The following is a 26673-nucleotide window of genomic DNA, read 5'->3' on the forward strand; positions in this document are numbered from 1 at the left end:
TAATTTGTACAATAAAAAGTCATTCATTAACATAAGTAAAGAGGTGGATTAGTGGTAATTAAGCAATATATACAAACAAGATTTCATGGGTTCAAGTCTTGTTAATCACACTAGTGAGTGTGCACATATTTTGCAAGTGACAATTCTAGATGATGATAATTATAGTAATAATATATCCAAATTTTTCTATAAACTTTATGTATTTTATTTTTTGTTTTATCATTAATTAGATGCAGATTGCAAAATCCAAATTTGATATCAAATTATGAAGTTTTAAGTATCATTAGCAGTCCTACATGCTTGGATATACTCTTATTTTTTGTAGTGTTTTATCTTTTATCTTTTGTTCATTTATAAAAAATGTAAGATTTAAATAGAGGTAATTGAATGAGATGAAAAGTAGTAGTTCAATTTACAATTTAAACCTTACAATTAAATAGGGAATACATTAAAAAATGAGTATTTTAGTCACTATTTTAAAAACCAAACCAAACTGAACGGTCAAACCATTTGTCTTGGGAACCAGTCAAGTCACTAATTTTGTTTTGGCCCTAAACCGCTATTTTACAAAAGACCTTTGAAATGGTCAAAAAACCATTGACCCAAGTGGTTTAACCATTAAAATATTCAACCCAGTTAATAATTCTCGGGTTGCTTTCTAACTAATTCCAAATTTTTTATTTATTTTAAAATAGAAATTAGAAAATTAAAAAAGTAAACAATTAAAAAATTAAAAAAACTTGCATATCTCGTAATCTTGTTCAGTTATTCCCATTGGCCAAAATTAGTTAGGGTTTTTAGTTTTTCTATTTTGATTTTGAGTTTTCTCATTTTTGTGATTGTTTTTAAGTTGTAACAAAAGAATTGCAACTCCAATTAAGAAATCGAAAAACCAATGCAAGAGATGAGAGATTAAACACCAATCTTATATTAGAAATCTGAGATACACCAATGAACCAAACGATCTGGGGTCTAAGAGAGAATTAGAGAGATGTAGGAAGAGGGCAAACGGTGTTGAAGTGGCGGTGATAATGAACATGGAGATAGCCGTTGTTGGCGGTTATTTTTTCTTCTTCTTCTTTTTTCTCACTTCTCAGCTTTAACCATCTGTCTCATTCTCAAATTCTTACACTCCCCTCTCCTAATAATGCATGATGGGTTTAACCAAATCCTAATGTCATAATAAAATGTTACATTATATTTTACATCTTGCTGGTTTGACCTACTCAAAGTAGATGGTTGAATTGATGACCCAAAAATCAAAAGAAAGTTTCACAATCATATTCATATTTTTAATAGTAGTGTAAATATATAATTATAAATGTGTTCATTTTTTCTTTTTTTTTGTATTTTTGTGTGTAAAAATAGTTATGATATGCCACACTTACTTCTTGTTTAATATGATAAACACATGATATCATATATGTGTCTGGATGCTTTTTTTTTTTGCAAAATTTATGTATTTTTTTATTTTTGTATTTTTTTATTTATTAATTTTTATTATTTATTTATGACATTAAAGGTTAACACATTTAACCTAAAAGTTGAACTATTTATAATTAATTTTGTATTTCATTTTTGGTTGATTTTAAATTATGTATTTTATTTTCATTATTAGTAAAAATAATTATTGTTTATTGCACCTTTTTTAATTTGATTAATAAAAATATCATAAATGTGTAATTTTTTCTATATTTTTTTTTGTAATTTTCTATATTTATTTCTATTTTAAAAATTTTAGGGATTATATCCAATAAGAGCAACTTTTAAGGTTTATTATCAATAAAAATAACCTTTTTAAAATAATTTCTAAAATAAAGTAACTTTTTTTTAAAATATATCAAAAAAGTAAAAAAAACTGTTCATCTCCTTCCTCCTTACACCACCGAACAAAATCTCCCCACCTTCGTATCTGCAGCATCCCAAGGTCATCCTGACACTTTACTGCCCCCACCTTCGAACTGTGGAAGCACAGTTCGACGATCCCTACCTCTCCACCTCGCTACAGGACTTCTGGGGACGAAGACGGAAGGCGGAACATCATTGCATCCAATATCCTGCGCTCCACTGTATACGACCCTACGTGAAGCCTCGCCGCACTACCAGCCATACTGGCGACGTTCGTGGTGTCGGGGCTGATACACGAACTCATCATCTTTTTGGGGCGTTTAGAGCCCACATGTGTGATCACGTGGTTCTTCATCTTCCATAGGTTCTTCTTAGCATTGGAGATCCCAGCAACAAACGCTTTGGCCAACTGGTGGCGGTTACATCGGACTGTTTCGGGCACCAGCTTCAGGCTCTTCTTTCTGCAATTCCTGAGGTGCGGTGCCGACGTTAGAGCGCTGAGGGAGTACGCTACCGTCCGAGGAGGTAATGGCAATTTCTGGCGATTTAAGTTTTTATTTTGTAACAAATTTTAATTTTGTTGTTTTTTCTTTTCGCTTTCTTCCCCTCCTGCGCCGGTTTGCTTTCTGGGAAGTTCCATGATTTTCTGTTATTACTTGGCCGGAGAAATACAGAGGCAAAGAGGAAGACGAGCCACAGTCTATTACCCTCTTTTGATATTTTTCTAAAAAAGTTATTCTATGAAAGGTAAAAAGTTGCCCGTTATCCGCAAGAAACCCAAAATTTTATTAGTTTAGATTGATTGATTTAATTTGGATGGTTGAATTGCTTAGCTACCACTTTATTTTAAGTCAGTTTTAAAACATAAATGATCTAATCTTATTGAAGATAAGTAGTACCACTGTCCAGATTTTAGGTAGACAGACTTGGAATTCAGCTTGGATGCCTCTTCTTTGCCCTTTCATCAAAATCAATGTGGATGGAGCCTCAAACTCAAAATGGTCTAGTCTAGGTTTGGTCATGAGGGACCACTCAGGGAGATTTGTTTATGCAGATCTCAAAGAACAGAACTAAGCTCTCCAGAATATGTTGAAGCTCAAGCCTTCCCAGCTGGTCTCCATTTGGCTAAGGAGCTTAACCTCACCCACATTTTCTTAGGAGGAGATGCACAAAAGGTAATCTCTTTCTTGTTGGACATAGCCTTTGATGTCCACTGGTGAGTAGTGACTACTCCATTTAGCCACTATTCCATGTGGGAACATGGTAGCTCATAAGTTAGCAAAGTTTGGTTGTAATTCTTAGAGAACAATTACTTTAAATTGTATATAATAATGAATTGCCAATGACAAGGGTATTTTGATAATTTTAATGTTTTTGTTACTGAAAAAGTCAAGGCAAAAGAGGTATTTGTATTTTTTTTTTTAAAAAACTATATAAGAGAGGCCTTTGATAGGGTCAAAACACAAAGGTGGTTAATAGAAATGTTACAAGGGCATTTTTTTTTAATTATTTTACCTAAAAATAATACACAAATAATAATAAACTAGTAACAATTAATAAAAAATATTTTTTAAAAGAATAGCCTTAAGATACAAAAAAGATACAAATTTATCTTGAAAATAGGAAATTGGCCACTCTCCTAAAGCACAATTAGATTGTGATTGGATAAATTAGATGTAACAAAAAAATTAATATACTAGAATGAATTTAGATGGGTACCACTTAATTGGAAATGTAATAAAGCCCCTTCCTCAATTTTACTTATAAATAAGACCCATGCATCACAGGGGTCCTAACTAGTATACATTTAAAGGAAATTAGACCATTGGATCCAAAAAAATAGATCCACTTCAATTTTCTATCGTTAGATTGGTATTTTATATCAACTTAACAGTTAGATATTCATATCAGACAAGGTGGACTGTTGGATGTAGACTTCAAGATGTTTTAACCATTAGATTTTCAATTTAACCGTTACATTCCGTTTTGTGCTATTGTTGGATGCTAATATGTGAAACTATGGCCGCTAGATCAACACTTATTGATAGAAAATATATTTATATCCTGTGTAAATTTTACACCAGACACAGTATGTTTTTGGATTGTTTCAATGAAAAACGGGATAACCAAACAGAAAACCAAAGAATACTTTTTCTATTTTGCTTAGGTGGCAACAATGCTATCCAAACAAAAAACTTAAGAAAACTATCGCGCCAAAGTAGGTGTGTCAATTAGACTGGATTTGATCCAATCCAGTTCAGTTCAGTTCAATATGAGTACAAATGAACCAGGTCCAATCCAATCCAATCCAAAATACATAATTTTGCACTCTCCGAATATTTGTATTTGTCCTCCTTCCAAAATGAGCCTAACATTTTAGTGGGACTTTCAAGTCTTAGGAGGGCCAATGGCACACTTAATTACTGATGTAGCGCAATCTGGTGTCTTTCACGTGGCAGATGATTCGGATGCTGAATCGGATGTTTACCCTATCGGTGGTCGAGCTGAGTTGGGCCGAGCTATGTGATTCTGCAAGAGGAAGAGTTAGAGTGGTCGGGTTGCTTTTACTGGGATGGGCACTCCAATGCTTAAGTCAGCAATGAATCTTTAGAAATTCTTAAGAGATTAGAGAGTACAAGAGCTTAATCGCGCATACCTCTTCAGGTGGAAATGAGACCTTTATATAGATGTGAGTGACCAAAGACCTCTTGTAACGGTTCCTAGGCTCTCGTAGAGCCGTTTTTGTTAAGTCAGGAGAGTAATGATGTTGGTTGCGTAATCTGTGCAGAGGGATGAGATCCGTTCGATTGATTTTGACGCGCATGGTGCGGATAGGCTGGCCTAACAGTTGATTCATCAATACTCCGGAGAATTCGGTCTAGCAACGGATCTATATGACAAGTCAGCGTGCATGCCTTGTAGGTCACTGATAGTAGCTGTCTTAGCTCGGCCGGTCTCTAAGGTAAGTCGCCCCTTATTTGGAGGTCCTTCACGTCGGCCAAGCTAAGGTACTTTAGGTTGGCCCTGCGATGAGCTATCAGCCAACTTGCTGAGGTGATCTGCTTACTTAGTATCGAGGTGTCGCTTAAAAGTCACGTGTCATGATGTCATTTGGAGGACCAAATTATCCTTCATCAATTATGTTTTTGACCCTGCCTTAACCTATATAAAAATGGGGGGCAAAGACCTCTCCACTTCACCAATATACTTGGCTCCACCCCTAGTTTGGATATTGGTTCAATCTGACCCAATCTAATACAAATCCATTAGGGATGGAATAGGTCAATCCAATCTAATAAATGCTTTGGACCATTAAGTGTGAATTGGTCCAGTTCAATATGTCTTATTGGTTTATCCAATCTGTCCAAATTGATTTTGATTTAGATAGACCCAATCCAAAACCGGTCCATTTGACACCCCTATGCCACACCATTGCATGACGCATCTGTGTTTTGAAAAACGTTTTCTAACAAACGTTTCCCAAACCAAACACGTACTTAAAAACCGTAATGCCAATTGGTTCCTGGTTTTCATAATTTCATAGTCCAACAACAGTTGTTTAAAACCAGAATAGGAAGTAAGTTCCCGATTTTTATGGTTTGACCATCCAGTCTAATCTGAGTAATCTCAGTCTTACAGCATTGGGCTGAATCAAACAAATATCTAGCCGTTAAACTCGAAATGCACAGCTGGCGTAAGCTGGCAACATTTTGAGTTAAAACGGCAATAGTACTAAATACCCTCAAGTTGTGGCCGTGTGGCTAGTAGGGTGCCCACGGTTTGTTTGGGCCTATTTTTTAAATCGAACCGATACTACTGGTTTTTGAAAAATTAATAACTGAAATCGAACTGAAGTCAATTATCTAACCGGTTCATCAGTTTGGTTATCTATTACTTCAGTTCATCGGTTTTTGATTTTTTGATTTTAATAATATATTATAAATAAATATAATAAAAAACTAATATATATAATATTATATTATATATGTGTATATATGTATGTATATCGGTCAATTCAGTTAATTACCAATTTTTTATATTATATAATTATATTATTTGAAATTACTGAACTGAAATTGAATCGACTATTTTGATTAATCGGAATTTTTGGTTCGGCCCTCATCAATTTGGTTCGATTTTTCAGTTTTTTTTTCATGATCACTCTTGGGTAGTAGGGGTGTCCATACCAAACCATGGGCAATTTTTACAAACCGAACCAGTGGTATCGATTTTTCCATTTTTTTAAACCGAAATCGAACTGATACCAATGATTAACCGGTCTACCGATTTTGGTTTTTGACCAGTTCAGTTCTTTAGTTTTTTGGTTTTTTATATTTATAATATATATTATATAAATATATGCATAATACTATATTATAAATAATAAATGATATATAATATATTATAAATATTTTAAAAATATATAATATATTAATAAATAGATTATTATAAATATAATATAAGTATATATTTATATATATATATAATGAATATATATACATATATTAAAAATATATATAAATATATACCGGTCGGTTCGGTTATCCGCTGGTTTTTTGTAGGTTAACTGAAAACCGAACCAATTCTTTGGTTTTTCAAAAATTTCAAACCGAAACCGAACCGATTGGTTCGATTAACCGTATTTTGCGGTTCGTTTCGGTTTTTCATGGACACTTGGCTAGCTTCAAGCATGATGCGGGCTGGATCGGGTCGCATCTTCCGTGCCCGGTTAGGAATGATCCATACCCGTTCAGGCGTTCACCGCGTTTGCTTTTAGCCTTCTACGTTATTATTGATTATTGATGGGGAGAGTCGACAGTCCTCTCGACCGACCTTCCTCACGTTGCCTTTCTGTCATCTCTCCCCAGAACCCTCCTTTTACCTGTTTTCCTTTATTTTCTTCCATCCCAAGAATCGTCACATCAGAAACCTACGCGACAAAACCAGGTAAGCTTTTCCGATACTTCTCTCTCTCTCTCTCTCTTAATTCCCTCGCTTTATCATTTGATTTCTATGTTATTCTCAGTTTAATGCTAATTTGTATCTAGGATTGGATCGGTATTCGCTCAATTTCTAAGTTTTTTCGGTAATTATTTTATTCAAAATTTTTCTTCTTGATCGTCTCGGATTTTGTGGGATTTTTAAGGAAAACTTTGGCGGATCTGTTCTTTCTTGAAGAGTTGTTTTTATAGAGAATCATTTCGTGTCCTGTAACTCCTTGATCACCCATTTCATCAGAAATTCATTCAAATTCAGATATTGTTTCATCCTCCTTTGGAGCTACATTTTCGAATTATTGAATTAATTTGATTCTTTCAGCTGTGGAACTGTTTACGCGATCAGTTCCAATTGGCGATTCGAATACGATTGGTCGCTTTTGATGTTGATTTATATCCATCTTTTGTTCATTTTGTGTAATCTTCTGGTTTCTTTTATTTTTGTGATGGAAGACGACGTTTAACGCTACAATCTATTGGTGAGATTTGAGTGATTACAATATTTCCGAAAATTTCTGGGTTTTAAATGGCCAGTATGTATGCTAACTACTTTTTGATGAGTATTTCATAATCATTTTTGTTCTCGTTTAAAGCTGATGGTTTTGTATAAATTTGTAGAGCAAATTCTGTTTTTTTTTTTGTAATGGTAATTATATAATAACTTGTGGCATGCTAATTATTATTTTTTTTGAGAAAAGGGTAACTGAATTTATTAATAACAAGAGTAGTACATGTGAAGGTGTACAACCAGAACAAAAGAGCTCAGGGATACATAGGCAGAATTCTGTCACTATACATATCTTCCCTGTGAGCACCTTACCAGATTTTTGCAAATGATCAGCTAAAGAGTTTAATTCCCTGAGAATCCAATTAGGTTAGCACACAAGGATCTCAAGATATCTCTGGCTTCTGTCAGATGATGAGCTAACCTCCAAGGGCTTCCATCCTTCTCCCCCTAACCATTTTGTTGTGTTTGCAGAATCACTCTCAATGGTTAGTGTAGAACCCCTTCGTCTTTTGCAATTTGGAGACCTGTGAGTACAACTAAGATTTTAGCCTTTGTTGAATCAGCAGTTCCTGTCGGACCACTAAAAGCCCACCAAATACTGCCATCCCTCCTCTTGAACACACCAGCAATCCCTGCTGTACTGGGTTATCCAAAGGTACTACCATCATAATGTAGTTTCATCTCTAACTCTTCTGATGTAGGAGGACTTCTAATAATACTTAACAGCCTGGGAGATGTGCAGGATCTCTACTAAATTCCTTTCAAGATCCCCCATCGAGATACCTTTGAACTCCAAGGAATTAATTACCTAAAGGCACTATCTTCTGAACACAATTATTTCTTTCAAGCCACATGCCCCACATTACCAAGACTTGCCATTGCCAAGTGAACTCCTAGATATGCTCAGGAATAATCCAACTGTAACCAGCATTATTGAGGAAGTGCCAAATATTTCTTGTTCAAAACAATGTAAAAGTAAGTGTTTAGCAGACTCACCATTTCTAATACAAAAAATGCACAGTTTGCCTTTCTTCCTTTTTTTTTTGTAAAAGATCATAGTTGTTTATTTTCTTCAAGCAAGCCTCCCAGACAAGGGAGGAGACTCTAAGAGGGATATGGGTAAACCATATCTTCTTAAACAGGAAAATGTTGTGAGAACAACTTTCCAACACCAGGGCCCCGAAAAAGGGATTTAGTTGAGAACTTTCCTGCTAGGTGAAGTTTCCAAACACGTTGATCCAAGGTTATCTGGGGAGGGATACACTTCTCTTAGTGAGTGGAGGATGTCTGCAATTTCACCAAGCTCTGCATCTCTCAAAGGTCTTCTGAAATCCAATTAGATTCAAGAGGTGAAGAGGGGATGCTAGAGACAATAGAGGCTTCTTGATTTTGGGGAAGGTTGAAAAACTGAGGATAGGAGTTAGCCAAGGTGTTTTCACCCCACCATATGTTAGTCCAAAACTTAATTTTAGAACCATTCCCTACCTTATATCTGATGAAATAAAGAAAGGAGTTATAAGTAGAGGAAATACCTTTCCAAGGGTTGATTACTTTCACTCAATTCAAGTGTACCTTGCCTTGCTATCCCAACTATTTGCATTCGTCCCATATTTTCTGCTTATAACCATCTTCCAAAGAGCATCAGATTCAAGAGGAAATCCCCACAGCCAATTCTCAAGAAGTGCAACATTTCTCTCCTTGAAGTGTCTTAAACCAAGACCCTTGCTTCCTTCGGCTTACAAACTTTCCCCCAAATTACTAAATGGCATTTCTTTTCTCCACCTGGAAAATCATGTTGGAGTTTTTCACTTCTATTTATGACTCTAGGTTGGGATTTGAAACACCGAGGGAATGTAAGTTGGCAGGTTAGCAACAGAAGTCTTGATTAAGGTCAGTCTTCCCCCTTCAAATGGCTATCTAAAGAAATGATGATTCAAGTCGATTGGTTTAGAAGAACTGCAAACCATTGGCAGATGGGCTAGCTAAGCAAGGGGTTCAGAGAAAGTCTATATATTGGGCTTATTTGTAGTTTTCTGGGTTAAATTTGTCCCCTTGAGTCTGTTATATCTTTTCAGAACTTCTTGTTGTACCTTTTTTTATCTAGTTTTAATGAAATCTTTTCTGTGTTGCTGATCTTAAAAGGTCAGTCTTCCCCCTTTAAGAGAACTTTTTCTTCACATGGCCAACCTTTTTTTTTTTTTTACATTTTACCAACACTGGGTCCCAAAAACTTCAACTTCTTGGGTTCCCGCCAAATATGAAATGGGAAACCTCTCTGCATTGCACCCTAACACTTCCTTGGATATATTCACGAGATTTTTGTTTATATTAACTCCCACAATGATACTTTTTAGAGAAACTTCTAAACAATGCTACTTTTCCTTTTCAGATTGTTGATATTCTCCAAATTTGTCTCCAGGAAAAGCATAATATTATCCGCAAATAATAAATGAGAAATCTGAAAAGCATCCCTTCCCACTTGAAAACCTTTCAGAAGATTCAACCTTCTTGCTTTCTTGATAAAGGAATTTAGAATTTCAACAACAAAGGTAAAAAGGAAGGGAGAGAGGGGGCATCCTTGTCTGAGTCCCTAGCTAATGTTGAAATAGCCTTTAGGTTTCCCATTTTCTTTATTAGTCTCCTTCAATCCTAATGGATTCCCTGTTTCATCTGAAATAATAACCCTAAAACTCCTGACCATCTTGTAAATCCCTCCCCCTTCTGGTTTGAAGTTTCTGCTTTCTTTAACTTGTTGTTCAACACCTCCTCCTCTCTGAAAGATTCCAGTATTCTGGTTGTTAACTTGCGGATTGGGACTTGCTACCATTTTTTTTTATCAAAGGATTTTCTGCCAAGTGGGATAGCTGCACACTCAAACCTGAAACACAAACAAAACATGGATTCGAGTGGGAAGCGAAGGGAAAGAACAATGAACTAGAAGCACAATTGTCACAAGAATCTAAATGCATTAAATGATATGAATTCGAATCACCTCATTCTCCATTTTTTCGGCAACGGCATAAAAACTAATTAGTTTTAAATGTTAATTCTATTAAATTATTCATAAAAAAAGACAATTGTCACAAGAAGTGGGATTCAGATGCTGTCCTGGGTTGGATAGGTTTAGGTTTTCCGGAGGTGCATAACTTAGTCCTTTTAACAGAAGACCTGGGTTGGAATAATCTCCATAGTCTGAGTTCACCAATTCCAGTGTTCTGTCAGTTATTCAAAGCATATTAGTATCAATGATCAAATCTCTACTTAATAAGTTGTTAATTATCAACTGAAGTTCAAAAAAGAAAAAATATCTTCTGCACAATTAATGTCTGACGTACTGTTATGAGTTACATCATGGACTTGGCTTTGAGAATGCAGGCACATGCTCCTTCTCTTAGTTTCTTTGAATGCCTCAAGAGTCAGCTTAGCAAGCAAAACATTGATCTCACAATGAAAGGAAGGGTGCGTCGTTGGCTTTGTTGTACTTGTAATGTAGAAGAGACTTATGAATCAAATGAAGATGAGCTACTTAAAAGCCCAAGGAATCATACAAATGGTAGGTTACTGGTCCATGAATAATAATTATTGCTTTTTTTGATCAATCGTAAAACATTATTGCTTTTTATCTATTTATTGCTTCAGAGGAAAGCTTGCAAGTGTTGTATAGTGAACCATACATGGTTGGTGGCATTGATGCATCTTAATAGTTTATTTATTTGTGTGGATGGGAAAACAACCTGTTGCTTCTGATTGAATTATTACTTTTTCTCTTTCAAACTTAAAATGTTGTATAGCCTTGGTAAAAGCTCTTTGTTTCTACACTTGGACCTGTAGTTCGTACATGATAAAGTTACTATTAAGCTTTTATTTGCAGTAACGATGCTTGGATGGTTACTTAGCTGATATTGCTTGCCATATTTTATGTTTTTTTTTTTATATCAAATCTATTTATTTTTGTGAGATGGAATAGTTTACATTTCCTGAAAATTGAGTTGGCACTGACCAATGTTATTAAAAGCAGTGTTTTAAAAGGTGTGGGACGAGGCATGCCTCCAGGTGAGGCACCCCCAAAATGCCCTGAGGCGTATGCTAGAGTTGCTGACACCTCTGACGCGTACGCCTCATGCACACCTCATATAAAAAGACATTACAAAGAAAAAAGAAAGAAAAAAAGGAAAGGTAAGGAAAGGAAGAAAAAGGGAGGGGAAGAAAATGAAAGAAAGAGAAGAGAAAAAAAGAGAAAAAGAAAGAAAAGGAAAGGAAAGGGAAGGGAAGAAAAGATGAGGGTAAAGGAAGTCCCCCAGATGGCCAGACCCCTTTTCAATGCAGCCTTTTTTTTTAACTTTTTGTGTTAGGTGGGGGGGGGGGGGGGTCTTGCTCCCTCCAGCTTGGGGTCTTGCTCCACTTCAGCTTGCTTGCTTGCCTCTGCTTTGACAAGACCCCCCTTCAGCTAGTGCTATTCATTTTCATTTTTCTTAGTATAAAAGATTTTTATTAAAAATAAAGAAAAATGAGATCTTCCTCCTTCTTCCTCTTCCTCTTCCTCCTTCCTTCTCATCATCCTCTTAAGGAGGCACCTCTTATGTTCTGAACTATGCTTCAGGCCTCTAGGTAGTGGAACGCCTCGAGTCATGCCTCCACATTTTAAAACATTGGTTAAAAGCAAAAAGAAGTTTAGAAAATATACCTCATTGATTCAAGGGTCATTAGTGATTTAAGGATCTTGTTCTCCAATGAGATCGTGAAACTCTTGATCCACGAGATCAGGCCTTGCGAACCAGGTATCACTTGACCTAGAGAGTTTGTGTCCACACCTACAAGATTCTCTGCCTTGTGAGATCACTTCATAGTCTCATGAAGTTCATTTGTCAAGCCGCTTAGCTTTGCAAAGCGGCCTCACTCTTTTATGTGATTACACGAGTGAGACTTTATTCTGCAGGACGCTGGGATCCTCTGTTATAGATCCTGCCTGATTTTGCTAGATCACCAGTTTATATTACTGATATTCTTGTGAGGTATCAAATTCGTTCCTTAATATTGGCTTTGCTATGTACTTTTGGCTAGCGCATCGCTCTTAAGCCCTTGTATGTGTGTCTACTATCTCTTATCTTTCACCAGGAACCTCATTCCCAAACTATTAGAAGACACTGAAGAATTGAAAAAAGAGGCATAGGAAAACAGACCCGGTGGGAGAAGTAGTCCCTCTAAGTACCACGCATCAAAACACTTCAGTTTTATTTCAAAGCTCAATCTATCTCTTAGGTGATTCCTTACCAGGCCTAGAATTTCCCTTTAATAAACCCACAGACTAATAATCAAGAAAAGGTACTTACACCCAATAATTTCTATTTTCACTCAAACTCTGTCTTTAGAACAAGTAAGAACCACCTACTAACATAATTGAAGAAACCAACAATTACTAACAACAATAAACCACAATTTCACTATTAATAGCAATTATAGGAACTAAAATAAATAATAGGTCCAGAAGTTATAATGAGTTTGCTTTTACTAAAAGATGTAAATTTCTAGAGGATTTAAACTTTCTCTACAATCACTTGACACATTCCAAGGTTCAAAGTATCAATACACCTAATATGCATGATCATGTGTATTGGGTTTTTTTTGGGTAAGTCTTATATCAAAATTTTTTACAAGGGGGCTATAATACTATTATTTAGCATTTAAAATAACCAAAATTCTAAAAAGTCCTTAGAATAGGCATTTCGGTGACCTGCCGGAATGTTACAATATGCCCAATATGGGGAACATTGTATCAATACTTAGAATCTTGGGCACATCCTAATGGACTTCACTTTAGGACTATTGGATCTGTGGGCCCTAAAAACTGTAGGCTCATCTCCTCATTTTCTCCATAATTTCTCTTGAGTTTCATCCCCTGCATAAGTGTAAGAAAGATTATTTTTTTTAAGAAGAAAGAGTAACTAATCACAATGAATGGTTGTCAAGATGACACACCAAAATAACTAATCACAATGAAAAAGATCAACATTACAAGGTTGCAGTTCAAGGACATTCCAAAATCTTTCCAACAAATCAGATCTGTTAACTAGCTCAAATTCTGGAAGAACCAAAACTCAGTATTGTACAAGCTTACCTACTGAAGCTACAATCACTTTCAATGTTCTTCGATTTGTTCTATAACAGTCTTCTATTCCTCTCATTCCATAATGTCCAACATACCCTAAAAGATTGAGCTCCAGTCTCCAGATAATTCTAGCTTTCTTGTTTCCTCTAAGTCTTGGCACAGAAAATTTCTGCTGATTATGATGGCTGAAAGACTCTCAAAATGTGAATGAATAGAACTTCGATATGAAGTTTTCCACCTTGCAAGATAGCAAACAGATTCCTTATGCGAGTTATACAAATAACAGTAACTTGCCAAGCTAAAACCTTTTCTCTTCAGATGATCAGTAGTTAAAATGCTATCAAGAGCAACCAATCATGTGAATGCTTCCACTCTTGGAGGCACTGGATTCCCCCACATACCTTCTACTTGATCTAAAGCCATGTTATCTGTAATCAATACCATATAAAAGACTTCACTGAGAACCTTCCATAGCAGAAAAATGGAAATGAATAATTGAATTCAATAGAACTCTTGATCATTTTGGATTTAGCATGGATAAAAGATCCTCCTATGTTGTATTTACAGTGACGGGATCGCTATAACTGACTCCACTGAGTTCATGTTCCCATATTAAAGGAAGCTTTTTGAGTTTTTTCTGTTGGGTTTTCTCTCATGTGATGGGACCCACTCGTGTGTTGGGGTCTCTTGCCCAATACATGAGTGACTTAAGAAAGTTAAATAGAAAGACAAAATAAAGTTTGAGACTCTTTGTATTCTCTCATTGGTGAGAAAGAGACAAATTGTCTTGTCTTAGTACCATGTTAGTGGATTGTGGGACCTGCTCTCCACTATTTCTTTTAGTGGAGAATCGTGGCATTTTTGACACATGTTGGTATCCTCTTTGGAGAGGGCTTTGGCAGCCTTGTTTGGTAAGGGTGTCAATGGACCGGTTTTGGATTGGACCCCGTCTGGTCCAAAATCAATTTGGACGGATTGGACGGACCAACAAGACATATTAGATTGGACCAATCTGGTCCAAAATATTTATTAGATTGGATGGACCTGGTCCGTCCATAACAAATTTATATTGGATTGGGTTGGATTAAGCCAATATCTGGTCCATTGATATAAGATAAGAATATATGAGTCAATGGATCGGGTTTGGGTTGAAACCAATCTAAATCGAAATGAATTTGAACAGATTGGACAGTCCAAACATTGAATTGGACCGGTCCAAATTGTCAAAAACATTCATTGGATTGGACTGGACCTGGTCCATTTATAATGGACTCACATTGGACTGGATTGGATTGGACCAAATCCAGTCCAATTGACACTCTTATTGTTTGGTGAGGTCTTTATAATGTTTTTGTTGATTGAAATGCATTTTGTTTGATGACTGTTTTTGTGTATCCAAGAGAGGTTTTATGTCTCTTGAGGTTGCTATACTCTAGTTGAAACTAGAGAAGTTGTAATCTATTATTCTTGTTGATAGTGCAAGTTTTTTGGGTTAGTGCTCTGGGGTTTTTCCTCTTCACATTGGAGAAGTTTTCCATGTTAAAAGTTCTAGTGTGCCATTGCTAATGTTGTATTTGATTATTTGCCTCATTGGATATTGTTTATTCTTTCTCCTTTGCTATTTACTTTGTTTATTTGCATTTAAAAAGGGGCTTTAACCGCAATGTTTTCTTGGGGCAACCATCTGTGATACATATAGATTCTTGAGATTTATTTTTTATTTTTTATTTTTTGTTACTTCCTCAAGTATCTTGTCATACTATGCATTGCGAGGTCAATATACAGCACATCTTTATATGAGGGTGCTTTAGTTCTTATTTCTTCCTTTTTTGGATGTTTGCCATATATCTAATCTATTTTAAGCTTTAAGTGTTGTTTTTCAACCTTGTCCAGGGCGAGTTGGTCAGCCATTCTTGTTTTATAGATAACCAATTCTTGGTTTAGTACCAATTTCTATGTCATGTAAATAGAGGTTATTAGAATTTTATTCATGTTCGTTGTGTTTCACCATCAACTAAGTTCCTTTTCTTTGTTACTGGTTTTGTACAATTTTCTCAGGGTAACATATGACTTTCATCTGTACTAAATCAATTACCACCTTTCTCTTGTTCTGAGTTTGAACTTGGAATGATTTGCTAATGCTTATTTTAAGCTCTCTTGTTTTTTTCTTGGGATTTTATTTGAAAATTTTGAGCAACTCCAGCAGGAATATATAATTTTTATGCCAAGAATTACTTAATTTTTTTATGTCAATGATTTAGCAATTGAGCAGACCTTGAACAGATAAAAATTCTTTCTTAATTTACATTCAAAGTTAAATGGACTTTTTTCATCTCTAAATTGAGAGTTTTTTTACCTGCACTTCACAAAATTTTCCTGGTAGCATAAATGGGATATTTAATTCATAACAGTATGTTTGCATTAGGATCCATAAGATCATGTTTTATATTTGTATTCTATTTATTATATGAATTAAATACTTTTGTTGCATTTCAGTGAACCATAAAAGCTCAAAGGCATCTGCTCCAGCCAAGACTGAAGTGCAGAAAACACCACCACCCATTGAAGTGCCTGCTTTGTCTTTGGATGAACTAAAAGAAAAGACTGAAAGTTTTGGATCAAAATCTTTGATTGGTGAAGGTTCGTATGGAAGAGTTTATTATGCAACCTTAAACAGTGGACAAGCCGTGGCTATAAAGAAACTTGATATTTCTTCTGAGCCTGAACCCAATGATGAGTTTCTGACTCAGGTGTGTGGATTTATACTAAACAATACATATAATCTCTCTCTCTGATGCACAGGTTCTGTTTTATATTTATTTGTTTCCATCTTTTGTCTTTCTCCTGTCATATCTGACTATTTATCATCCCAAATATAGGTTTCTATGGTGTCAAGACTGAAGCATGAAAATCTTGTTGAGTTGCTTGGTTATTGTGTGGAAGGGAATGAACGTGTTTTAGCATATGAGTTTGCAACCATGGGCTCTTTACATGACATTTTGCATGGTATATTCTGAGGACTAGTTTATCTCTACTTGATTGAATTAAAAATTTAAAGATCCTCAATCTTCTTTTTTTTTTGACACTTCTGGTTATTTATATTTTATTATTTATTTATTTATTTATTTATTTGCAATTGCAGGTAGAAAAGGAGTCCAAGGTGCACAACCAGGTCCAGTGCTTGATTGGATGCAGCGAGTGAGAATTGCTGTTGATGCAGCAAGGGGACTAGAGTATTTACATGAGAAAGTTCAACCTTCTATTATACATCGGGATATCAGATCAAGCAACGTGCTTCTATTTGAAGACTTCAAGGCCAAAATCGCTGACTTTAACCTTTCAAATCAGGCTCCTGACATGGCTGCTCGTCTCCATTCTACTCGAGTTTTGGGGACCTTTGGTTATCATGCACCAGAGTAATGCTGCTTAGACTTGTATAAATTCATTGTGTTTGACTGTAATTAGGTGAATAAGTAGGCTATTTTCATTGCCTAATTCATTAGAGGTCATGGTTGTGTGGTTTTTCATTTATATTTGCTTTTGGGTTAGGTAAGACCAGTGTTTAGAAAACCGGACCAGACTGGCTGGTTGGACTGGTTGAATTGTGACCCTGTACCTTGGTCGGTTCGGTCATACCCCAATAACTGTACTTGATAAAAAACCGGCTGACTGGCCAGTTTAACCAGAAAACCGGTGAACCAGTCCCGGTTTTGTGAAACCACCCGGGTCCTAAACAATTGAAATTCTAAAATGTGTTTAGTAAGATTTGAACATATGACTTCTAATTTCTATAAATTGCTTAATTACCATTAGTCCACCTCTTTACTTGCATTAATTAATGACTCTTTATTGTACATATTACTTTATTATACACACATTTTAAAGAAAATGTAAATTAAGAGACTTGAACCCTAGTCGTTTGCTTTAAAAATTAAGGAACTTGCCATCTATCTACCATATTTAAATATATTTGAAGTTATAAAATATATTATATATAGTATTTATATGACCCGTAGTATATATATATATATATACATATATATATGCCATGTCATCATGGTTTGACCTCTGGTTCCGTGAACCTCTCCCTTCTCCAGTTCTATGCCTGGTCCAGTTTTCTGAATATTGGGTAAGACTATCAATTTGGCGCAGCCACTGGATATTTACCCGGTGCCATCAACCTCAGTATCCCATATTTAGTGGCCAGCATTTTACTGACCATGTTAACCCTTGAGTCTAGAAAACAAGAACATTTGGCCAAAGGAAGTAGAGAGGTCAAGCCAACCCGTACCCAACTTGAAGTTTGATTAGGATTGGGGGTTCCACAACTCTAGTTGGATTAGGGTTGACCTCAAACTGACCTAACCCAACCTGTCTTGCACCCTTAATTATCACCTAACCCTTGGTACATCAAAGTAATTGAAGATAACCATAAGTTTTTGTAAGTTTCTTAGGTCTTAAGGACTACAGATCATGACTCATGAAATGAAAAAGCAGCTATAGTCTGTAGTTTGATTACATCATTGATCAATGTGTTTCATGCATACATCCACATGCCTCACTAAGTTGAGATTTTACCACTCTTACCCTCAGTAGTGATGCTTTAGGCCTATAAAGAATTTGGTTATCATATCTCCAACAATAAGACCCACTCAACATCTAATGCTCTGTAATATTACTTGAGGACTTTCTAATCACCTTAGATACCTAGATATGGAGACAGATACAGGCATACAGCATGGATACAGGGATGTGATTCTCAAGTTTCTAAAATCCCAGACATAGATATGGATATGGACATCCTATGCAATATACTTACATTAGGCTACTATATGTACCTTTAAATCTAAACGTCTTTTCTCAATACTTATATCTTGCCAAATTTAATTAAATATCTAGCATCTGTGGTTTTGTTTTTTTAGAGTATATTAGTTAAGCATACCATTTTACATATTTTAAGTGTTAATGCTAGTCATCTATAAGTGTTAATGCATTATCATTTATCAAGTGTCATATTTGGTATTTTGTTGACATTACCAATTTACATATTTTAAAAGTATTAATGCATCATCAAGTGCCATATTTTTTAATGCCTATGGAAACTTCATCTTGCATCTGTCCTGCAGGTAGCTGTTCTAATGATACTTTCTATTCTGTTGAATGATTATTTGTACTCTAGAAATAATTTATGATCAGAGACTTCTAATCTGCATTTTTAATATAATTTACTTACGTTTCTTTGAAAAAAAAATCTCTGTTATGTTGATGACATGACGTGCAAAACCTTAATTCTTATTGCAGATATGCAATGACTGGTCAGTTGACACAGAAGAGTGATGTATATAGTTTTGGTGTTGTCCTTCTAGAACTTCTCACAGGTAGAAAACCTGTTGATCATACAATGCCTCGTGGGCAGCAATCTCTTGTCACTTGGGTGAGCCCTCTAATTTGTCAAAAAATTATTATTATCATGCGTGAATAAATATGTGCAAGTGGAGTGATTTAAAGTTGAGGTATCCATGACAGCACTATCTTTTTTGGGTCAGGCAACCCCAAGGCTAAGTGAGGACAAGGTTAAACAATGTGTGGATCCAAGGTTAAAGGGTGAATATCCTCCAAAAGGAGTTGCTAAGGTCATCTCTCTCTCTCTCTCATATAGTTGGCAATGATTTTGTAGATTGGGTACACCATTGACTTTAAAAACAACTTATCAAAAACTACTCAATTATTCTGCAGTAGGTTAGGTACTACTGGATTATTTGGCATTATCTAGTTTGATAGCTTGACTAGTTGGTGCTTTCACTGACTAGTCAATGAAAGAAAAATATATTATAAATTTAAGATATTGGTAGGGGCAGCCAGTGCACAAGGCTCCTGCCAATGCGGGGTCTGGGGAGGGAGGGACAGATACACAGCCATACCCCTGCACATTCAGAGAGGCTGTTTCAAAGTTCAAGATATTGATACAATCTTATAAATAATACAGATCACAACTATGAAGAAAACTAATGATATTGAACATTTATGGTCTTTGTTGTTTGTGCAAGCATAAACATGTTAAGCTGGATAAGCTAGGAGCCTAGAATAGGGAACCACATGTTGTTTGTTGTTTTAGTAGTTGACTAGGTTGACTAATTTTTAATTTGACTAGTTGGCCTAGTTGACGCTGTCATCCTAGGCAACCACATCATGACCAACTAGTTAGTCATGCAGTTGGTCCGGTCCTCAACTGACTTGGATGGCCGACACTTGGGTAACAATGAAAATTCATCTCTCTTCACCTCCAACCTTACATTGGATAGTGTTGCAAACTGGCACTTGAACTGTGTATTTCGTTGATCAGTTGAGGTTTACACACTTATGGTTGTATATTTGGTTGACCATGGGGAAACAAAAATAAAACTGGTACACTGTTGAGTTTAAGAATAAACTTATTTGTTCACTTTACTGTGGATTTGACCAATAGATTTTATGTTTCGGACACCTGTTAACCTTTGGTGGGCAGAGAGATTTCACAAATTGATGTCCTTCAAATATGAGCACTAATGTAGATTCAGTCGTTTTAACAATATAGAATCCCTATGTTAAGATCCAGAAGGAAACCCATTTGTTTGACGCTTAATTTCATCCAGAAGGAAACCCATTTGTTTGCTGGGCCTGGAGCAGAGGTAAAGATCACGTGTAAACTGTGGATTGAAGCTGGCTAAAGCATCGAATTATATATGATTATACGTTAAGATGTATTATGCACTCAAACTCTTAGTAATCTCATACAAGTAAACACAATTCTAAAGTGCTAACAAGCCTGGTGGTGGTTCTTGATGATGCAGCTTGCTGCTGTGGCCGCATTGTGTGTGCAGTATGAGTCAGAGTTCCGACCAAACATGAGTATAGTTGTCAAGGCTCTCCAGCCACTTCTCACGCAGAAGCAGCCTGCACCAGCTCCTGAGATTTAATATAAATGAAGCTTGTCCCCAGTTTTCTGTTGCACTGTTGAAATTATGCATTTCATGTTTGATTTGGTTACTATTTTCTTACATACTGGGTTTCTTATACATATATTGAATGGATGAAATTGGGTGGGTTCTTACAGGTTTCGGATATGTTCCTCACTTGAGCCTTGGTACTGTGGATGTTCTTCATTTCTATTTTTTCTCTCTTCGGTAACAGTTTTGCTTTGTTTGCTCTTCGTCCCGTTCCCCGTTTCATTTCGCCTGGTTCTCTACAATTGCGTGCATTGACGACTTCCCATGTAATTTGGCCTCTGTTTAATCTATGATCCCTTATGGAAATAAGAACATCGACCTTGTCCTAGTGGCGTATATATGGAGGAACGTCCTATTTAGAAGACTGTCCATAGTTTAAATATTGAACCAAGGAATTTGAATCCTTTTTTTTTTTTTCTAAATTAGGGTGTTTGGATGTTAGGCTAATTGGAAACGATTTCATTGTAGTTTTATACGCTAGAATCAGACTACGAAGAACCCACCATCTGAACGGAGCATTTGCCACTTCTTGAAATATTGATCATTGCTTTTTTCCGTAATCAGTTCGCAAGTCCATCTAAAGTGAGTTTATAAAAAAATTATCATTTTGGTTGGAAGACATCTGTAAAATGAAATCAACCCTATTTCACGTGCTATTCAAGGTGAATAAGCTTCACAAGGCCATGCTCACACCATTCGCAGTCCCTTGCAACCTTGCATTGGGAATATTTCTTTGCAGGGGTGTCAATGGACTGGTTTCGGTTTGGACTCCATCCAAATTGGAAATGTTATGGATGGATTTGGACGGTCCTAAAATTGATATGGACTCGGACCGGTCTGAACATGAATCATCCATTCATAGAATGGACCGATAGTGGAGAAAGCCAATCAGTTAGAACAAACCCGTTGGTCCATTCACTCAGTCCTCAAACTTTCGAAGGCTAGGGTTCAGTGCCTCCATCACTCAGCCCTCAAAGTCTTGCCTGCGGTATTTCGTTTGAAGCTTCGAATGAACTCTGATGGTATTTCCCTCTCCGGCGATCTATCACTATTTATTTTCTCTCGTCAGCTTCGAATGAACTCTGATGGTATTTCCCTCTCTCCGGCAATTTATCACTATTTATTTTCTCTCGTCCTCTCCTCTGACCTCTGTGATTTGTTCATTCAGGTATTTCATTTATCCTCTGTCATTAGATCCTAGCATAGAACAGATTAAGCTTTACTTGATTTCTTGTTTTCATCATTGTTTTAACATAATTACTTAAAGATAGGAAAATAACCTAGCCAACAACAGTTTTTGGTCCACAAAACATCTATTCTCTCATTATATATTAGCGGGAAAAAACGTTTTAGCCTTTTCTTTCCAATGAGTACTTAAGCTCCAATGATATTAAATTTGAAATTAACAGATTTTACAAAAGAAAGAAACCTATAATTTACTGAAACTTTATTAATGGATATATTTAAAAAGAAAACACATCTAAAACATACATATTTTTTCAAACACAAAATGTAAAGCATGCTCTTGACTCCTAAGAGATTCAAGTTCATATCATTGAAAAAGAAATGAACAGATTTTATTTCATATATTAGATATCATTAAAAATCTGATTCAATCTCTTGTGCAGTTTCAAAATTATTTGAGCCATCATGGCTCAAGTGTTTTTTTTTTCCTTGGGGAAAATCTATGCTATCGGAAAGACATGATATTGGAAGGGCTTTGACCAATCAAACCCGCCCGTGAATTTTGATAAATATCATCTAATTGGATATCAGTTTTATGATATTGGTTGATTGGTGATTTGGTTTCAGGTTTTTTCCAGTATCATAGTTGAACCATTTTTCTTATTCTTAAATTTGGTAGTCAATTGCATTTTCTTTTTAAGTTTACACTAGAAGAGGCATATTCAACGCACAAGTTGTAAATAGTGAAGGGATTTATAATCGTATCCTTGTAAATGGAGGTGTCAATGGACCGGGTTTGGTTGGACCCTATCCGAATCAAAACCAATTTGGATGGGCTAGACAATCCAATAAGACAATGTTGAATTGGACTAGTCCAGACCTAATTGACATGGTCCATTTGTAATGGACTCATATTGGAGTAGATCAAATTGGACCAATATCCAATCCATTGACAGCCCTGTTTGTAAACAATCTCATTAGACTTTCTTGTGTTTCATGTTAGTGTGGAAATTAATTTATTTTCTTTCTTATTGCATTAAGGATGGATGAACCAAGTGTTGAAAATGTAAATGTGCCTGAAAATCCAAGTGAATTATCTATGGCATTTAGTTGTACTAGAAAGAGGGTTAGGTCCAAAGTATGGGAGCATTTTAAGAAAATAAAATTGGATTATGGGGAGCAAAGAGCTATTTGTAAACATTGCAAAAAACAGTATATAGGAGGATGTTCTAAAGGAACAATCCACCTTTTAGGGCATGTATCAAAATGTCCTAAATTAAAACAAAATGACACAAGTGAACAAGAAGTTGTAGAAGACTTCAAATTTGACCAAGATAAGAGCCAAATGGACTTAGCAAAGATGATAATGAAGCATGGACATCCTTTTAATATAGTTGAAGAAGAGTTTTCAGATATTTGTCAATAATTTTCAATCATCATTTATATTTGTTTCTAGAAATACAATAAAGAATGATGTTATGAAGATTTACTTGGATGAAAAGGAGAGGCTATATAAACACTTTGATGGTTTGGATTGTCGGATTATCTTAACCACCGATATATAGACTTTAGAACAAAATTTGGGGTATTGTTGTTTAACGACACACTTTATAAATGATGGATGGGAGCTGAAGAAGAAAATTATTGCATTTGTGGCAATTGAGTATCCCCATGATGGAAACACCCTATATGAAGTTATGGAGAGGTTGTTGACTTGGGACAATTATAAAAAATATGTTCTATAATAGTTTACAATGTCTCTAACAATGATGTTATGGTTAGGGAGCTCAAGAATTGGCTCTGTGTTAAGGGTTTGCTTCCATTACATTGTGACCTATTTCATGTAAGATGTGTTGCTCACATCTTGAATCTTATTGTGCAAGATGGGTTGAGAGAAGTATCACCATTATTACATAAGATTCGAGAAAGTGCTAAATATGTAAAGCTGACACCCCATAAGAAGCAAAAATTTGACAATGCAAGAAGTCAAGCAAAACTACAACATAAGAGATGGGTGATTGTTAAATGTCTAACACGATGGAACTCCACATATGACATGTTGGTCATAGCTTTAGAGTTGAACGAAGCATTTTGTCGACTAGCTAAGCTCAATCGTGACTATAAAAATCTACCATCTGATGAGGAATGGGAAATGGGGGCAGCGGTACAGGATTTCTTACAAGTTTTTTATATCTGCACAAAAAATTTCTCAAGTACTACTTCCCCAACCTCAAATGTATTTTTTTCTCGATATTTGCACAATCAAACTTTTGTTGCTTTAGTGGCTAGATAGTGAATATGGGTATATTTGTTCAATGGAAAATAGATTGAAGCAAAAATTTGATAAATATTGGGATGAATGTTCTTTGATACTTGCAATTGCCATTGTCCTTGATCCCTGGGTTTAAGATTAAGATTATTACATATTACTACAATCTCATTTATGGAGAGACTACTGAAAGGCATGTTACAAGAGTTAGAGAGGCACTAAATGACCTATATTCAGAGTATGTGGGTTTTGATATAAAAGATAGGTCACTTGTAGACTCTAGTATTGCATCTCAGCCATTGAGGATTCATCGTGTTGTAGATTTTTTTAGCGGTTTTGATTGGTGTTTGACTGAAGAGCATCTGGAATATTGTCTAGGGACTCAAAAGTCAGAGTTGGATTTTTATCTTGAAGAAAAACAATTTCCTAGAGGTGAAGAGTTTGATATTTTGATATTCTGGCGATGTAATGGTCCCAAGTTTTTGAAACTCTCCAGATTAGCACGTGATATTTTGGCAATTCCAGTATCCACTGTTGCACTTGAGGGAACATTCAGTACTAGGGGTAGAATAGTGGATCAGTATCATAATTTTTCCAGAGACTGTGGAGGCACTAGTTTGTAAGCAAGATTGGTTAGAAGTTCCAACTACAAAAAGTAAGTTAAAAATGGATCTCGAAGCAGTTGTTCTCTCTCCTATGTGTTTTATTTATTTATATGTTTTTGTTTATAATGTGTTTTTGGTTGTGCATTATTATGTTTTAGAATTGGATTTTAAAGTCGTTTCTACCTCTCCTATATGTGTGGCTTCTACAATTAGCTTATTTGATTTGAAAAATGTTTTTGTTTATCTAATTTGACTAAACAAATGATTTGTTTCAGGACATTGGAGCATATGCCATGCATCTAGGTTGGACATTTTTGCTTCACAAGTTGTATTTTTTCTTATGATATATTTTTTTTTATAAAATCATTAGATAGTTTGTTTTACAGGCAAAAGGCTCTGATGCTGCTTCAACAATGGGGATTGAGGTTGTAATATATGCAGCAAAAGCCTCAGATAAGAATGAACTTCTAGAGAGAATCCTGCCCTCAACAGTTTCTGACTATGTTGAATTGGTGAAGGCTCATCTTGTTGCAAGTAGGACAAATTCATAGTAGTCAATATATACCAAGTACTTGCGAATTTGAACATATATGTTGATCCCAAGTAATTGTTTCAGGACCAAATTATCATTTTGCATCTCAATGGCCATTAAATGCTTGGTGTTATGCTCGATTTCTCTAATGCTACAAATAGGAAAGTTGCTAGTTCATTTGTGCAGGAATTATTGCATGGACCTATTGAACATGAAGTTGATGATGATGGGAACAAGGTTATCAACTTATCATAGGAGATGACATTAATCTAGGTGGAGACAGGGAGTGGGCGTGTGTAGTTTTAGAGTTGGCGAGGAAAGTACATGCTTGTGTTGAGCAATTTGAAGAAGTGGTTCTTAGGGTTGTTGAGGAGCTTGCTCGGCCTTGCAAGCAGAGAACTGCAGACTTTATGTAATGGATACACTGCCTTGCTGTGACTAGTCTTCTCTTGGAAACTATAAAATCCTTTCACTGGGTACAAGGAAAGGTTATTGAACCTACAGAATTACTGCTTCCTGGGGTATGAACTTGAACAAATTTTCTTTGTGAATCAATGTTCTTGTTGTTCAATCTAGTTCTTTATATTTCTCTAGACCACTAGTTCTGTTTCTTTTTTTTTTTTTAAATCATGTTTCAAGCTTAAGTTCTTCTAGAAATGGAATTCTCAGTGTTTTTATTGAATGCAGGAAAAGCATGTTCACCCAGATGTACAAAGAGCTACTACAAGATCTCTTGGTCTCTTTGGGCTGTTGGAGAGGAAACCAAGTGAGGATTGAGGAGCTAGTGAAGCAGTTACAACATTTTCTCACAACCTCTGGATGCTAAAAGAAATTTTACTCTTCTTAACTTGCGTGACTTAAATGAGGATTTAAATGTTCAGCTCTTAGATCTCTTAAATGCTGGACTTGACCAAGGTGAGATTGGGTTGAAAATGTAGAAACTGATGATCATGAACAAATACAAACTATCATGAATCATAAAAGAAATTTGATGATTTGGTTGATTTCATTGGTGCAAACAAGGCAAAGATTATTCCAAGTGGTTGAAGGATCGAGAAATGTATCGGAAGTGGAAGTGTAAAAAAGTGGCAACTGCAAGGCACAAAAGAAAGAAAATATTGCAGAGGTTTCTAACTGGAAAATGAATACAAAATATTGTTTTGTACTTCTTTTTGCAGATTTCTATTTGCATAGAAAACTTGTGTAGTGACCAATCATGTATGAGAAAATCATAACTTCTCAAAAAACCCCATTTTTCTTTGATGTTGTATCTTTAAGGTTGGTAGTGTCAATTTTATATACTTGTGAAAAATTAATATATTTTTGCATTTTATATATTTTCTGGGCTTTTATGTAAATTTTAAAGTTTCATTTAGTTTGGACCGAATTGGATCCAGTTTGTATAGGGTTTGGACCGGATTTGGTCCAATCCATTTTTAAATGGACCAATGATGGATTGGATCGGATTGGACCAAATCCAATCCAATTGGCACCCCTAGGGGTATTTATAGATTTTTGAGAAGGGAATGGAGGGCTGAGATAAGGATCCAAGGGAAGTCAAGGGCTGAGGTTTAAAGAATTTTTTTTGGAAGGGAAGGGGCTGTCAAGACAGCTTTGTGGGAGATCCTCTCAATCAA

General features: G+C 35.6%; 1 protein-coding gene and 1 long non-coding RNA gene across 6 annotated transcripts; both read left to right on the top strand.

Moving 5' to 3' along the window:
- The first annotated feature begins 6653 nt into the window (after positions 1-6653).
- LOC104598306 (protein CYTOSOLIC ABA RECEPTOR KINASE 5-like) lies at positions 6654-20551 on the top strand. Of its 5 annotated transcripts, none has more exons than XM_088892108.1 (10): positions 6661-6795; positions 7825-8008; positions 8080-8328; positions 10729-10906; positions 15956-16209; positions 16339-16465; positions 16602-16875; positions 18761-18893; positions 19006-19092; positions 20290-20551. In XM_088892108.1, the coding sequence occupies exons 4-10, from the start codon at positions 10801-10803 to the stop codon at positions 20413-20415; spliced, it is 1107 nt and encodes a 368-aa protein (XP_088748234.1). In that variant the 5' UTR covers positions 6661-6795; positions 7825-8008; positions 8080-8328; positions 10729-10800; the 3' UTR covers positions 20416-20551. The 5 variants fall into 5 exon arrangements, with proteins under 5 accessions (XP_088748237.1, XP_088748234.1, XP_088748236.1 ...); XM_088892110.1 differs by having other exon boundaries at positions 8096-8328; XM_088892109.1 differs by lacking the exon at positions 8080-8328.
- Positions 20552-21627: 1076 nt separating this feature from the next.
- Positions 21628-26360, top strand: LOC148790350 (uncharacterized). The gene is made up of 4 exons (XR_016078792.1): positions 21628-24554; positions 24780-24807; positions 24891-25557; positions 25724-26360. It is a non-coding gene; the product is annotated as an uncharacterized LOC148790350 (long non-coding RNA).
- Positions 26361-26673: the final 313 nt, after the last annotated feature.

The sequence above is a fragment of the Nelumbo nucifera genome, chromosome 7 (assembly GCF_055504915.1).
Source record: "Nelumbo nucifera cultivar China Antique chromosome 7, China Antique-T2T, whole genome shotgun sequence".
In the NCBI taxonomy this organism is placed as follows: Eukaryota; Viridiplantae; Streptophyta; class Magnoliopsida; order Proteales; family Nelumbonaceae; genus Nelumbo; species Nelumbo nucifera.